General features: G+C 37.6%; 2 protein-coding genes across 2 annotated transcripts in view; one reads left to right on the top strand and one right to left on the bottom strand.

Annotated features, from left to right (window-relative positions):
* The window catches only part of tecpr1a (tectonin beta-propeller repeat containing 1a), an 18,589-nt gene extending 5,493 nt beyond the window's left edge, over positions 1-13,096 (top strand). Inside the window, 24 exon segments of the mRNA XM_016533704.1 lie at positions 225-323; positions 415-537; positions 630-752; positions 933-1,107; positions 1,189-1,289; positions 2,103-2,204; positions 3,261-3,409; positions 4,459-5,006; positions 5,652-5,797; positions 5,899-5,919; positions 6,071-6,226; positions 7,211-7,360; positions 7,455-7,612; positions 8,658-8,785; positions 8,867-8,969; positions 9,047-9,143; positions 9,271-9,350; positions 9,467-9,523; positions 9,974-10,148; positions 10,306-10,441; positions 11,115-11,207; positions 12,141-12,247; positions 12,348-12,467; positions 12,560-13,096. Coding sequence (XP_016389190.1) covers positions 225-323; positions 415-537; positions 630-752; positions 933-1,107; positions 1,189-1,289; positions 2,103-2,204; positions 3,261-3,409; positions 4,459-5,006; positions 5,652-5,797; positions 5,899-5,919; positions 6,071-6,226; positions 7,211-7,360; positions 7,455-7,612; positions 8,658-8,785; positions 8,867-8,969; positions 9,047-9,143; positions 9,271-9,350; positions 9,467-9,523; positions 9,974-10,148; positions 10,306-10,441; positions 11,115-11,207; positions 12,141-12,247; positions 12,348-12,467; positions 12,560-12,715 — 3,303 coding nt within the window. The 3' untranslated portion in view covers positions 12,716-13,096.
* Positions 13,097-14,441: 1,345 nt separating this feature from the next.
* Positions 14,442-16,072, bottom strand: bhlha15 (basic helix-loop-helix family, member a15). Its single transcript, XM_016533705.1, has 2 exons — positions 15,853-16,072; positions 14,442-15,354 (listed from the first exon to the last, which is right to left on the bottom strand). The coding sequence occupies exon 2, from the start codon at positions 15,322-15,324 to the stop codon at positions 14,770-14,772; it is 555 nt and encodes a 184-aa protein (XP_016389191.1). The 5' UTR covers positions 15,325-15,354; positions 15,853-16,072; the 3' UTR covers positions 14,442-14,769.
* Positions 16,073-16,614: the final 542 nt, after the last annotated feature.

The raw sequence follows: 16,614 nt of genomic DNA, 5'->3' as shown, positions 1-16,614 counted from the left end.
CATGTCTATATTTAAGCACAGCATGTGTTGTTCAGCCATTATGTGGTGAGGTGTTTGAGAGGGCACACAGACGATACCAATCTACATCCACACTTCATTTATTCTTGCTCTTTTGTTGTTTTGATTGCTTCTGTTGCCCTCATTTGTAAAGTTGCTTTGGCTTCTCGGACCGGCTGTTGCCGAGTGACCGCTGGCAGTGGAGTGATGTCACAGGGCTGAAGCACCAGCCTCTGGGTGACTTTCAGCTGCCCTCTGAGAACTGGGAGTGGGAGGCGGACTGGTATGTGGATGAAAACTTTGGAGGGGAGCCCACAGAGAAAGGGGTCTGTATTGACATCTTTAAAATCACGAAAAAAAGTTATTTCACAGCTTACACTTGCTTTAAGCCATAGCTGATCTTCTGTGTGTTTTTAGGGATGGACATATGCCATTGATTTTCCAGCCACTTACACAAAAGACAAAAAATGGAACTCTTGCGTGCGTCGCCGCAGATGGATACGATACAGAAGGTACAAGGCACAGGAAACTTGGGTCAAGGTCTGTACCAGCACAAAGGACTTATCATAAGTGTTTCTCTTTAATGTTGATGGAAAAACTTATGTGTCCTTGAATTTTATATGTGAGAGCAGATCCCCTTAGAGCAGACTGGATCTCTTCCTGACCCGTTTAATGACATCACTTGTGGTGGTTGGGAGATCACTGAGGAGCCTAGAGGGTGTTTGTCACTGTGGGCGGTCTCTCTGCAGGGAAAGGTCAGAACTCAGTTTGTTCCAGCCTTACATACAGTGTCCAACAACACCGCATGCTTTTATAATTCATACATTTTTCAGTTCTTACAAAGCTATACAGAGTGTATGAATCCTTGGGTTCTTAGAACTCAAATGAATTTCCATTTATCGACAAGAAGATCCATTTTTTTTACTTTCGAGCAGGTGTGGTTCCGGTGTGGCATCAACCACCATAATCCCGAGGGCTCCTTTTGGGAGTAGGTGCCAGTACCAGGGGAGGTTGTGCAGATCAGCTGCGGCCCGGGTGACCTGGTGTGGGCTGTCCTGTGGGAGGGTGATCTGCTGGTCAGAGAGGGCATTGGCAGAGACTGCCTGAAGGGTGAGTGTAGTGGTTCAGTACACACACAAAAAAAAAAAAAAATTGGGGTAGATGATAGACATTCGATAATATTGATCACAGGGTCATCATGGGTCACGGTGGAGTCGCCGGACACTGGAGTGGCTGCTGCACACGTAGCTGTTGGTGTGAATGTAGTGTGGGCTGTCACTAAAGATCATAAAGTAAGTCATATTTTAATTAATATAATTTTACACTTAAACATACAGTGGAGTCCAAAACCTGAGACCACTAATAAAAATGCTTCTATTCCAATTTATTAATATTTTTGTAATACAAGTTATATTATAATTCATAATATATTGCCTATATTAGAATATAGAATATATACACTACTGTTCAAAAGTCTGAGGTCAGTAAAAAATAAAAAATAAAATTTTTGATAGAAATAAATACATTTGATTATCTAAGTTGCATAAAATTGATCAAAAGTGACACTAAAGTCTTTTTCATTGTTACAAAAGATTTCTATTTCAAATAAATGCTGTCTGCCTTTTGAATGTTCTATTCATCAGAGAATCCTAAAATGAAAAATGTGTCAGGCAACACAACTGATTCAAGATAATAATAAGAAATGTCGGTAGCACTTTATTTTACAGTACGTGTACTTCCCTGGTACATACATGGCAAATATCTTGTACCTACACTACTGTTAAATACAGCCATGTGTCTTATTTGTTACCATGTACATACACTTCAGGTAAGCACTTTGTGTTACCATTCATTTGCCTGTAGGTACAAGATATTTGCCATGTATGTACCAGGGAAGTACACGTACTGTAAAATAAAACAGTATTTTACAATATTATTGTTTTAACTGTATTTTTGATTAGATAAATCCAGCATTGATGAGCATAAGAGACTTCTTTAAAAAAAACATTTAAAAAATCTTACCAACCCCAAACTTTTGAACCGATATGTACTTTTTTTATTATTGTTACTTAGCTTGTTTTTCCACATCTCTTTATTTCTAATAGGTCTGGTTTAGACGGGGTGTGAATTCTCATAATCCTTGTGGTTCAGGTTGGATAGGTATGGTTGGAGAGATGGCCATGATCAACGTGGGTCTCAATGACCAGGTCAGAGATTAGTAATGTTTCCTCTCATTAATTCCTGTCTCTGATTTTACATTGAATAACTGTACTTGTGTGGTACACATTTCAACATAAAAAGCAGAAAACAGCAGAAAAAAGACACTTAAAATCTTTTGAAGGCTTAACCCAGAAACTTTCATATGAATCAATGTATTAATCCATGAGATTATAGGGATGTAACGATGCACCGCGATCCGGTTGAACATCGATACAAATATGTGACGATTCAAATCGGTTGAGATGTTAAACGAATCGCGATACATTTGGGGGTGGGAGGTTATATCAGTGTATCTCTGAGGGGAACTGACTGTCTTTAGAAAAGTTTAGATGGTAATTTCTTTTCATCTTGACTGTTTATAAGCGCAGCGCAGCTTTGTTTACAGCGGTAACAAAGGACTTCACAAAACTAAAGTCAGAGCATTCTGTTTTTGTTTTCAAATTTCAAACTATACAATCTAATTTAGATTAAAACACTGCTCATGCTGCATGTACACAGCATCTTTGTTTGTGATTCAAATGCAGTGGTTGCCTCTAATTTTGAATGGAAAGAGCACAAGCCCTTGTTTATATGAAGAGATTTGTTTTTATTTGATTATTTATTTGATTAGATTTGAGGTTTGTTTTCAAATTTAAATTTAGTTTTGTTATTTGACATTTCAATTTCACAAATAAATGTGCAGCATTTTGTCCAAGCAATAATAAAAGAACACCTTTTCATTAATAATTTGTCTTAAAAATCATGAGAAAATCATATTGTGAAATCAGTTACGTGAATCGTATCGCATCGTGAGTTGAGTGAATCGTTGCATCCCTAATGAGATAAATAAATACAAATATGAAAATGTGGTATAAATGTCATTTTTCTTGTGTGAAACATTATACACAAATGTAAAAATATTGGTGTTAAAATACCATATATTATGCCATATTTATGTATTCATCTAAGAATGTGTTTCTAGTGAGAATGATATGTTCTAAAACCATTTCAGCAGTTATTACACTGAGATCTGTGAAGGTCATGTGATGTGTCTCTGTGCTCAGGTGTGGGCTATTGGTTTTGAAGACCGGGCCGTATATTTCCGCCAGGGTGTGACTGCCAGCGAGCTGAGTGGGAAGGCCTGGAAGGTTGTGTCTGTGCCCAGAGATAGTGAACGTTCCCACTCTAGCGCCAGCGCAAGCAGCCTTCAGAGGTTAGTTAACTTCATGTCACTAGTAGACATTCCTAGTTCAGTTGTGCTAATGTTATTGGTAGACCTTTCTTTAGAGGTTTTATTGCAAATTACATATATTGCCAGTGAAACTAGGATATTAAAAGAATAGAAAGTAACATTCTGTGCTCAGTGCATTCATTAATTTGATTATATACATATAATGAACATAATGTAGACATATGATGGCCGACATGTGCTGCACTCTGACACAATGCGCACTCCTATTGGTTGTCGCTCCTGAAAGTCACACTTAATTTGCAAAAAGTTAAACATTTCTCAACATTGTCATGTTGGACACGCCTACATCCTGTTATGCCTACATCCAGCCACTGTCACTCGTCACTCGTCTGACCAGAAATCACTGAATGAACGACAGAAGTCAAATGAATGGGATCAGGTTGTTTTGTCACTGCGTGTGTATGGTTGGCAGTGGGAACAGGGCTTGAAGCATTGATCAGCCTTCATCCCTCAAAAGAACAATAGACCGATTAATTTCTAGAGAAAGGTGTTTCTTTAAAACTGAAAGTAGACTTCAGCAATGCAAGTGGAGTCAATAATTTAGAATCTGAAAAAGACAATGTGGCATAAAAGTATTGTCATATGTGACAGAAATAATATTTATATTTTTTCATTAAATGTTGGGTATTATTAAAAAATTGTTTGCAATGTATTGTCATATGTGACAAATAATATTTTTTTTCATTTAATGATAGTTTTTTTTAGTTGTTATTTAATTTACAATATTAGTTGTTAATTTTAAAGTGTTTTTGCACAATTCAGTGAATTCCAATGCGTTCTTATTAGAGGGGCTAGATAATTGACAATTTCATTAGATGTTCTCTTAGTAGACTGGATTGATGGATACTGAAAGCACTTTGTCATCACAGGTTAACATTTATAACAATTATCGGAAACATGAATAATGTTTTTGATATATCAAATTTTCTTTCAAAAATATAAACATGTCGAAGTGATTCCAAACTTCTGGTGCTGTACATGTTAACAATGTGTGTCTCTACACCTCACAGCGCTGGTTGTTTCTTTGGTGGTGAGGTGCGTCTGCAGTCCCAGGCATCAGTGTTGGGTGATGCAGACCCTGAGACTGAAAGAACCGGGGCTGAAGTGGTCCCAACACCTGAGATGGGAGACGCCCCTAAACCACACATCCCCAAAGTGACCAGTGACAGCTTCATCTCAGAGCTTGTGTCTGACCGTGATGGCCAAATCAGTCGCCGTGACGCCCCCCCAGCTGGCCCATCTATTCCTGAGGAGGATCACACAGAAAAAGAGGTGGAGGACAGGGTTTCCCCAGCACAGGTTCTGTCTCCTAGCCAATCAAGTGGGGTGGATCCTCAATGGAGCAATGTTGACTTAGAGGAAGCCCAGACGCACCTCGCATCTGGACCTGGAGACACAGCTGAAACCAGCAGCCTGTCCTCTGTAGTCACCTATATCCTGGCCCTGGAGGAGCCTTATGGGCCAGATGAGCATCCAAAATGGGCCTGGGTTAGCGGTGGGGGATGTTTGGTTGAGTGTCACACACAGCTCAACTGGTTCAACTCATCTACAGCCACAGGTCAGCCGGGTATCATGCAGGCCTGCATGATGTGTTGAAAGAAAATCGATATTGCGATATGGCGTAGTGCAATTGTCAAGGTTTAATTGATTTAATATATGCTTAACCAGTTTCAAAGTGAAGTGCAGCATTTCTACAGTGCTTCAGCTTCTGAGAACAGCTTGGTTCATTTACTGTGACGCTGATATTATGGGCTCCATGCGTGTCATTGAACACACAGTGCCAAGCTTCAGTATGAAACTGGCAGCGCGTGTTTTTATTTGCTGGCAAACCGTCAAAATAAAAGCTTAATTGTTTTAATGTTTGAAAATGAAGAAATTAGAATATAAATATTAGTATTGTAATTTTACAGTAAAATATTTTTCTTTTCTTTTACTGTGTTCTTTACAATATTATTGCAATACGTTTCTTATTGTTTATTACGTTTAATTTTTTATTTCATAATCACAATAAAAATAATTATTATTTCATAGTCATATTGAATTGGTCAAAAAATTATTTCAGCTTTTTCTTTTTCTTTTTGCACCATTGTAGGAAAGCAAAAATCGCAATGTCACGTATCGTGCAGCCCTATTTACCTTCTGTGTAACTGAATTTGATGATTCGCTTTGTACTTGACTGTGCCAAATGTGATTGTCTCCTCAGCCCTGAACTCCTCCATGCAGGCCATGTCTCCCTCCATTACACCTGCTCAAACGGCAGAATGGCGTAAACAGATATTTGAGCAGCTCAGTCAGCGTTCCAAGAGGGAAATGGAGAATTTCATGCATTATGAGCAGGCCATTGAACAGGTAGTCCTCACACACAAAACAGTTGATCTCATTTGATGTTTTTATCAATACTAACCAGGTTTGTCATTTATCTTTTTTTTTTTTTTTTGGATTATATCCAGATTGTCATTGATATAGCAACAGTAAGTGTTCATATACAAGTGCTCCAAGAGTTAGATCAAAATTCAGAGCAACAGTTACAGTGACAGTGGTCCTCAGCTTGGTAGAACTGAAGAGTTACTAAAAAAAAGTGTCTAATTTGATAACTCACCCTGATTCCTGTTCTTCTCATAGTCTGTGTGGGTGAAGAAGGGCACCATGCAGTGGTGGCGAGACTGGAAACCTCATAAGTGGGTGGATGTTCAGTTTGCACTGGAGCAGTTTTCAGGAGCAGAGGGCAACAAGGATGGGATTCTGTTCATCTACTACACCTTTAATGATGAAAAGAAGGTAACCTCACATCTGTTATGGAATCAGAATTGTAGTTTTGTGGATTTTAATCCATGTTTATTAGTTTGAGGCCATCTAGTAAGGTTAGTGTACTGCTAAAAGTTGATCAAATTCTTTTTTGGCACACATTTATCTTTTCCCTACTGGGAAAATGGACTAAATATTAATTCCACATTATTATACTGTAGCTGGAACCTAATAAAAGTATCTAAATTAACGTTCTTAGAATTGACAGACAGTTGACCCTGAGAGGTCAAGTAAATATCTACAGCGGATCTAAATATTTATAATTAATTATAACTAGTTATGATTAATTATTCATATTTCCCCATGAGCTGATTCGCTACACTAAAATGTACAAGATCTTGATACAAAAAAGTACAAGGCCTTGCTAACCATTTCTGTAGGAAATACACAACTGATCAAAGATTTTATTTTAAGAAATTAATACTTTTATTCAGCAAGGGTGCATTAAATTGATCAAACATGATAGTAAAGATGTATAATTACACTAAAGATTTCTATTTCAAAAATAAATGTTATACTTTTGAACTTTCTGCTCATTAAAGAATCTTGACAAAATGTATCACAGTTTCCACAAAAATATTAAGCACAGACGTTTTTCAACATAATAATAAGGAATGTTTCATGAGCACCAAATCAGCATATTAGAAAAACATAAAAAATAGAAAGTTTTATTAATATATCACAATATTATTGTTTTTGTATTTTTGTCAAATAAAAATAATAGTCAAAATAAATATTAATTATCAAATGAATGCAGCCTTGATGAGCATGAGACTTTTTTTCAAAATAATTGAAAAATCTTACCAACATCAAACTTTTAAATGGTAGTGTATATGAACATAAATCCGTGAAATCTGTGCTTGTAAAGTGATTTTATGTGGTCTAGAATTGACTTATTTGATCAGTTCAACCCGTTTTACCTTTGCTTTGTGTCTTTTCTGTTCTTTCTCTGTCCAGTATCTCCATGTGTTCATTAATGAAGTGACAATCCTGGTGCCAGTACTGAATGACTCCAAACACACATTTGCCATCTATACAGCAGAACGAACCAAACAGAGGTGGCCTATCCGCCTGGCTGCGCCCACAGAGCTGGAGATGCACGACTGGGTGAGGAGAGAACATTAATCATTGATTCTCAACAACTTGCACTGCACTTTGTGATTACCTTGCTGTTTGACTGACAGTTTGTTCATCTTATCAGCTGGCTCTGCTCAGTGTGTCTTGCTGTGACTCTAGAGGTATTCAGGGCCCTCCCTCGAAACAAGCCATCTGGTCGGTCACCTGTAGGGGTGACATCTTTGTGAACGAACCCACAAAAGAACTAGAGGCAATTCCCTACCCTACACCCTGTGATCAGATGTAAGAATCAGATGATTGATTGATTTTTTTTTGTGAACAAGTTTGCTGTAAATAAGTGATTCTTCAGTCAGTGGACCACTTCTGAACCCTTTTTTTTTTTAAACAAGCATCCTACTTAAAGGATGGATTATAGTACCGTCAAACTTTTTTTTAAGTCTTAAAATGTTTAATTTTTTAGCTTGTCCCCCATCCAGATATTTAACTACTCTCAACTTTTTAATAAATTTTTATAGTAAATGTATTAAGTGTTAAAATCAAGCGACGCTACAATGCACTAAGAACACTGTCTCACCAGAACCATTGGGTTTTTCCAAAAACATGTGAAAAATGTAAAAAAATATATAATAATAATAACATGCATCATTACAGTCACACATAACATCAAAAGATCCACAGCATCACACATTATACCAAAATTCACTTGAAAGTTCAAAAAAGACAAAAAGCCTTGTGATAAATGTTTAACATAGATGAAACATAGTTTAAAGAGGTCAATGAACCCCTTATTAAAGAATTACCTTTAAAAGTTTAGTGTTAGTGAGTAAAAACAGTATTAATGTGAAATATTCAGAATAATAATATTATTAATTTAAAATAAGTGTTTTACTAATATATTTTAAAATGTCATTTATGATGGCATACTGTATATATCCTGTGATGGCAAAGCTGAATTTTCTACAGCGATTTCTTCAGTGTTACATGATCCTTCAGAAATGATTGTAATATGCCGATTTGATGCTTTTAAAAAAACATTTCTTATCATTATCAATGTTGAAAACAGCTGTTTTAATATTTTTTGGAAACCAAGATGCATTTTTTCAGGATTCTTAATATAAAGCATTTATAGACAATGTACAGGTCTTTATTTTCACATCCTTACATCCTTATTTTGCATCCTTACTGAATAAAGGTATTGATTTCTTAAAAAAAAAAAAAAAAAATCTTACTGACCCCAAACTTTTGAACAAGTGTATATTCATAAACATTATATTTGTCCATGACTGCTCTGTGAGAAAAACAAAACAAAAATCTTTATCATGGACAGGTTCTGGCGTCAAGTCGGAGGGCATTTGCGTATTATTGAGTCCAACAGTCTTGGTGTGGTGTGGGGGATTGGCTGTGACCACACTGCCTGGGTCCACACAGGAGGCTATGGAGGAGGCTTCTTCCAGGGTAAATGCGTCACCTCTTTCTAAACCAATCAGTGTTTTTCATGTATTTTAATAACATAATGTATTTATCTCACACACACAGGTTTGGCAAGCAGCACAGATAACATCTACACACAGACTGATGTGAAGAGCGTTTATATCTATGAGAACCAGCGCTGGAATCCTGTCACTGGTTACACTAACAGGTTAATACTGAGCATGATGTTTATAATCCAGGAGTGTTCAATATGCTTTCTGCTGTGCCTCACTGTTTCTCCTCCAGGGGTCTCCCTACTGACCGTTACATGTGGAGCGATGCCTCAGGTCTGAAGGAGTGCACTAAAAACAACACAAAACCACCCTCCCCCAACTGGACTTGGGTTTGTGCTGTTATTTATTTCCTCCCAATACATAAAGAACTTGTCACTGAAATTAACTGTGAATGACATCCGGCTGCGTCATAGTTGCAAACCGCTGTATGTGTGCATGCTCCGTAATATTTTGCAGGTGTCAGACTGGACTATTGACTATGCTGTGCCAGGTGGGACAGACAGAGAGGGCTGGCAGTATGCAGCTGACTTTCCTGCGTAAGTTATATTGGTTATTAGCTTTGCCAGTGTATTTTATAACATAAAAAAGCACAATCTTGGAAGTGTGAGACCGAGCTAATGCTTTGATTTTTCTGAATGTATTCACCTTCTAGGTCATACCACGGATATAAAACATTGAAGGACTTTGTCCGCCGCAGACGTTGGGCCAGGTATCTAGCAATTAATATAGGAATATTTTTCATTGTTAGCACCTGTTGACTAATGTAGTTATCTAATATTAACAAACGGGACCTGATTATAAAGTGTTAACAAAATCAATTAAAAAGTACTGTAACTCAATGATTTTTATGACATGATTCGGTAAAGGGTTTTTGATCATCTGCATATTGCCTGTGCAGTACCACCATACTGAAATTGACATTTAGAAGGATTAATTTAGTTAATTATTAGGAATAAATTGTAAAAAAGTAAATGACAATAAAAAATATTAAAAGACGAAAACAAACATAGTGTTTTAGTATTTTTGTCAAGTAGCCAATAGAAATATTTATTCAGTGTTGGGTGCTCTTCCTCAAAATTGTAATCATAAAGAAACCATTTTTTGTAATTGTTAAATTAGACTCCTATCACCAATTCTTAACCATCATCTTCCACCTTAGAAAGTGTAAACTCACAACAACTGGCCCCTGGCAGGAAGTCCCGCCTATACCTTTGAGTGACATCACAATCCTGCCTTGTGGACCAAAGAGCACAGTGGAACAGGTGCCATTATGGGCCATCAGCAACAAAGGAGACGTCTTGTGCCGTCTGGGTGTCACTTCACTTACCCCTGGAGTAAGAGCCAAGTTCCTTATTTTCTAGAAGTCCGCTAATTGGTTTTGTGTTAGTTCCCATGCAAATAGTGTACAAATACTTCACAAACATTATGACTGTGAGAGGCTTCCCAGAATGATGTATTGTAACCCTGACTGATGATGTGGCTTGATCACAGGGGTCGTCATGGTTACATGTTGGAACCGACCAGCCTTTCAAGTTGATTTCCATAGGTGCTGTCCACCAGGTTTGGGCCATCGCTAAGGATGGCTCTACGTTCTTCAGGGGCTCTGTGTCCACCCAGAACCCGGCAGGTGAGGGAATAACCTTCTATCATAAAGCCTGGGAGTTGTTGCTTTTTCTCGGCTTTTATTTTGGCAGAAACCCACAGGAAAATCTCAGTGCTTCTTTTTGTTGATAACAGCATGCAGATTTATGAATTCATTACGAATTTGGGAAGATGTTTGTCGCACGTATCACATTGTCACATGCCTTTAAAAAAATTCACAAAAATGTTACTGAGCAACTGACGAGTAACACAGTTTTAGCACAGATTTTCCTCGCGCTTTGGACTTTGAACCCTGGCAGATGCAGCACTAAACAGTCTCTCGCTGTCGGTGCTTCGTGCTTGTAATGATTTCTGCGTCTTTCTCTGATAGATTTAAATACTTTCACACTGCCGACATGTTTGCTGCATTAGTGCGTGCCTCTATTTGATCACGTTAGTCATTGTTCGGTACATATTATTCGGCCTTTTCGCTTATTCGGCCGAACACCGAAAGATATTTTTTTGCTATTTTCGGCCGAATAATTTCGGTTGCCGAACATTCGGTGCATCCCTACTGTATATGTATGACCCCATGAAAATACAACAATACATACTTGTCTCTTACGTTACATTTTAATGCAAGTCATGCCTGTCATGCTGATGTTGCAGCATTGCTTGTATTTCTGCAGCAGCATTAGAAAGGTTTGATCTGTTTGCAGGAGATTGCTGGTATCACATCCCCTCTCCAACTGGACAGAAGCTTAAACAGGTGTCAGTGGGCAGGACGTCTGTATACACAGTAGATGAAAATGGTACACCTATACATGTCACACTGATAAAAAGGTGTTAATACATCAGTGGCCACTGATACTTTTCAAAAGTGGGGAAGCACAGATGTTACTAATCAATGGAAAAATGTGCACTCTGATCTGTTTGTATATCTTGGTGTCTTGGTATTGCTCCTAAAAGCTGCTTACTTAATGACTAAAATTACTTAACATCAATAATTGATCAAACTTAAGTGTAACTGTATTTTTACAGCAAGATGCAAGATTATGATTTTTTATATTATTTATATTATTTTCTAAATAAATTAATACTTTTATTCAACAAGGATGCTTATATAATTATGTTAGATGAAAAATGCATATATATTTCAAATAAATGCTGTTCTATTTAACTTTCTGTTCATCAAATAATCCTGAAAAAAAGTATCACAGTTCCCAGCACAACTGTTTTCAAAACTGATAATAAAATATATATCTTTTTAACACTAAATCAGCATATTAGAATGATTTATGAAGAATCATATGAAACTGAAAACTGGAGCAATGGCTGTTGAAAATTACGCTTTGCCATCACAGAAATAAATTACATTTTCAAATATAATAAAATAGATAAGTTATTTTTAATTGTAATTTCACAATATTATTGTTTTTATTGTATTTTTTTATTTTAAAAAAATATAGACTTTGTTAGCAGAAGAGACTTCTTTCAGAAACATTAAAAAAATCTTACGGACCACAAACTTTTGAATGGTACTGTATATAATATAATATTAAAACTAATATATATATATATATAGAGAGAGAGAGAGAGAGAGAGAGAGAATCTAGAAGAATCCATGCTTCCTGTGCAGTCTAAAGCAATCACCAGTTCTAAACATGATGCTTTATTTAAAACCGTCAAATATAAATTGACCCATTGTTATAGTAATGATTCTATGTATGGTTTTGTGTGAGCAGGTAACCTGTGGTACAGACATGGTGTGACCCCCAGTTACCCTCAGGGCTCATCATGGGAGCACATCTCCAATAATGTGCGCAAGGTGTCTGTGGGACCTCTGGACCAGGTCTAGACCATTTCCTTGTAACTAGTTAATGCAGTCTAACTACTGCAGGTTTGCTGCTCTGCTAAATGCCAGATTTGTGGGTGGGGGGGGTTTCCCTAAGGTGTGGATCATTGCAGATAAGGTGCAGGGGAGTCACAGTTTGAGCTGTGGCACTGTGTGTCGCCGGCTGGGGGTGCTGCCGAATGAACCCAAAGGACACTCGTGGGACTATGGCATTGGGGTGAGCTCTGCTGGCATTGTCTTCATGCTCACTAGTTACTAATAGTACTGTGCAGAATGGATAGAAAATGATAAATCATCTGTTTCTTTCAGGGTGGATGGGATCATATAGCAGTTAGAGGAAATGCCATGGAGGCACCTCGCATCCTGATGCCATCCCTGACTGGCAACGGCAGCAACCAGACAGCAGCACGTCCACTGCAAACCAGTAACCAGCCAGAGATGAACGGAAACCCAGTGGGCTGTTAGTTTTTATGCTAACCGTCTCTACTGTAGCCATGAATTGTTTTCTTCCTTTCTGTAGCGCTTCTCTTGTATAGAATTACTCAATCCCACTTAACAAATCGTGTGACTCAAGCGCCTGCACATGCAGACCGCTGTGCTTTTGTTTGTACCTCAACTGAATTCACATTTTCTAGTTAGCTTGGAAGATGTTTTCTTGTTTTGAGGGCTCTCGTGGATATTGAGGCCACTTCCAGTAATGCCCTCTTCCTTTTTAACACTCCCATCATTCGTCATTATGTTTTTTACATAGTACTTTTGGTAAGAGGATCTTAATTTTATGTTTATTTATTCATCTGTGGTAAAATCACAATTGCCCGTTTGCTTTTTTGATTCTTTATTTGAATCCAGGGGCATTAAATACAAAAAGTCACAGTGTAAGCTACTGAAGGTACACTACAAGCATTTTATATTGAACATCACACACAAACATTTTTAAACAAATACCTGCTTCTGGGAATTTTCCTGCTCGGCTGCAGTGCCGTAAAAGAGTCTGTAATAATTTCATAATCTGCTTGTATTGGGTTATTGATTATGTTCGTATTCAAAGCTGAAACAGCACAGTGGTACTGTACAAATACACTACAGTTCCAAAATCTGGGGTCAGTAAGACTTTTTTTTTGTGAATGAATGAATACTTTCATTCAGCAAGGATGCATTAAATTGACTAAAATGACAGTAAAAGATTTTATATTGTGAAAGATTTGTTTCAAAAATAAATGCTGTACTTTTGAACTTTATCCTTGGAAAAAAAAACTTCAAAATATTAAGCAGCACAACTGTTTTCAACATTGATCATTGTATCTTGAGCAACAAATCAGCATTTTTAAATGAGTTCTGAAGGAACATATGACAATTTCCACAATATATTACAGTTGATCAAATAAAAGCAATGGTGATCATAAGATATCACAAAAAAAATCTTACTGACCTTAAAGTTTTGAATGGTAGTGTAAGTTCAGACACTTTATTTAAGACACTTTTGTCACTGATGAAAGAGTGCAATATTTTGCACTTGAAAATGTGGAGACAATGTTGTGAAACATTTCTCAGGATGTCAGAATATTTCATTTCATTCATAGATATATATGTGGTTTAATTCTGTTTAAAGGCAGCACATTTTCAGAAAGTAACAGTATTTATAACAAATCTTTCCAAATGGTTTGTTAGGATGAATAGTTAGTTTTATTCCTATCCTGCTAAGTCATGTTGTACATGTGGATGTATAAATGTGGAATATTTATGGGTAATTACGGTCCTAATGTGAAACTGCATCAATTGTGGGACATCCTTTAAGGCATTATTTAAGGTTGCTTCTGTACATACAAAGATATTATATGTAGGCATGAGAGAAACCACTGGAAAAAGAAAAGGATAATATAGTTTTAAATTATTAAATGTAGACAAATAACAGAGTAAAGAGTCATTATTTGGGTACAGTAAACTCATCTCAATGTCATTAGGTGCATGGTTTGTGTCCTCTGAATAAATATGAAATCTGCTCTGAAACTTTGCATTTTTAATATGAAATACTCACCCTGTTAAAGGGATAGTTCACCCAAAAATGAGAACTCTTATTGTTTACTCACCCTCATGTCATTCCAAACCTGTATGACTTTATTTCATGGAACACAAACATTGTTTTTTGTTTGTTTGTCCATACAATGAAAGTCAGGGGGTCCAGTGTTGTTTTGGACCCCATTGACTTTCACTATATGAGCAAAGCATCTTCTTTTGTCACGTTTTGGGGTGAACTACATTAATGACCAGCAGACTGTGTCCTTTCATAATCCAAAGAGTTACTGCTAGCAATTTGGCAATGATAATGGCAAATAACTACCACATTGTTTGTGGACACCATAATCTGTGCATATTCTGTACATAAATGAGCTTGTTTATGGACCAGCTTTAGCTTGTAAACTCAGGGTTATTCAAATAGACCCTTTTGTTAGTCTTCAGAGCTGGTATTCATCGTCATGCACGTATTTACACAGCGCTCACTGAGTCTGTGGCAGTGTGTGTTAGCTGCCCTGGCTGAAGCTGTGAATGTGGCTCAGGTAGTTGGACAGATCCTCCTCTCCCTCCTCCTGTAGATGCTGTTGATAACACTGCAGGAGCCGGGAGGCGTTAGTCTCCATGTCACTCTCGGCGTGAGGCAGGCAGGCGTTTGACATGCCCAGGATGATTGTGGTTAAGGACTTGATGTAGTTCTTTGCCAGTGTGAGAGTCTCGATCTTGGAAAGTTTCTTGTCTGTTTTGACGTGAGGAATGGCCTCCCGTAGGGCCTGAAAGGCATTGTTGAGTTTGTGCATCCTCTGCCTCTCTCTCTCGTTACTCTCCAGCCTGCGTACGTTGCGTTCCTTAGCGCTGCTGTGCAGTCGCCTGCGACGTGTACCCACGCGGGAACCGCCGTGCCTCTCACCCCTCAGTGTTCTCCATGCCCCACCCAGCCTCACGGATGCCTCTGAACCCTCCTGCTCGCTGGAACCTGGCTCTGTTTCCAGCGTAAAGTCTGGGTCCTCCTGTTCTGCCCAAGACTGTCTGCCCCGCTTTGACCCCTTTCCTTTGGACTTCATACTTGACTCACCCACACCCTGGTGTAGGCCCTAGGATATTATCATTCACATTTGATTGGAGGAAATTAACATGCAAAATACCATTATATATCTATATAAATGACTTTAATGAAGTGGATACTGAAAATGATGTTATATGAAGATTAAGTACATCTCAAGTGCTCTCTGAATACTTAGTAAGCTTTAGCTTGTTTTAACATCCTGTCTGTTTAGATTACAAGGCATTCTTCTAGATAATGTGTAATATCCTTCCCTAACGTTAGTTAGTTAGCCTACACTATGGTAGCATCTTATTCATCCCAGGTTAACAAAAGTGTAAATCTTTGTCAGAAAATACTTAAAAATCTACTATTGATAATGAAATACAGAAAAGTCAACTATTGATAATGAAATTGATCATATTAAGCCATAAATGCTGACATAATTAAACTAGATTCATCAAGTGAACAACGAAAATGCACATTGTCTCTATGCGTTGTCGCTGCTGTCTTATAAACTGTCAATCATCGCTCAAAAGTTTTTGCTTACCTCGAAATAAATTCCCACCAAACTCGTGGCGATGTCTGCGCGATAAGAGGCTTGCGGAGAGCGATACTAGTTGACGTGAAGCGCTGTTATCGTCCTGACAGCCGCAGTCAGAATGAAATGATAACGGTCAGGCGCTCTACCTGTTGCTGCTCGACGTCCACGTAGCGCTTTTGTGGCCAATCAAAGGAGGGATCCGTTTCGTCTCGAGTCACCCATGAGCTGGCGCAAGCATCGGAAATAGCGATCTGAAGCTTTGTTCACGCTTTCAGATGGTAATAGCAGTCTGTGATATAGCTGCTGTTACTGTAGGTGCTACATAGCCTACAGTGAGAATTATAAATGCTACCAATGCAAATCACATACTGTTGCATTACATTAGTGGGGACTTTTCATTGATAAACATCAAGTTTATGTAGCTTAGAAAGAAAAGAAAAGAAAAGAAAGAGAGAATGAAAAATACAGACATGGTAGCCTAGTGGTGGGTTTCATGCAGAAGATTGAATTGGTAGGTTGTACTATTTCTATGGTACTTTATCAAGTGAAACACTGTCTAATATTTGCTTAGTTAGATCTTTGCATTTCAAATGGCCATATCATTTAAACACTTTTCAGAGCTTTACTTTATGGTGATGCCTTCTTGAGCTATATGGTTCTTTGGTTATTATTATAATTGCTGTTGTATTTTTGTATATATTTATTTTTTTATTAATTTACATTTTGGCATTAGGTTCTTCAGATTATATATATATATATATATATATA

This window comes from Sinocyclocheilus rhinocerous, unplaced genomic scaffold, assembly GCF_001515625.1.
Source record: "Sinocyclocheilus rhinocerous isolate Xijiao unplaced genomic scaffold, SAMN03320098_v1.1 scaffold1026, whole genome shotgun sequence".
NCBI classification, from domain to species: domain Eukaryota; kingdom Metazoa; phylum Chordata; class Actinopteri; order Cypriniformes; family Cyprinidae; genus Sinocyclocheilus; species Sinocyclocheilus rhinocerous.
This window is presented reverse-complemented; position numbering and strand designations above follow the sequence as displayed.

Coding starts and splice junctions, on each gene's coding strand:
- bhlha15 (XM_016533705.1), bottom strand. CDS start 15,324: ATGAAGTCCAAAGGAAAGGGGTCAAAGCGGGGCAGACAGTCTTGGGCA.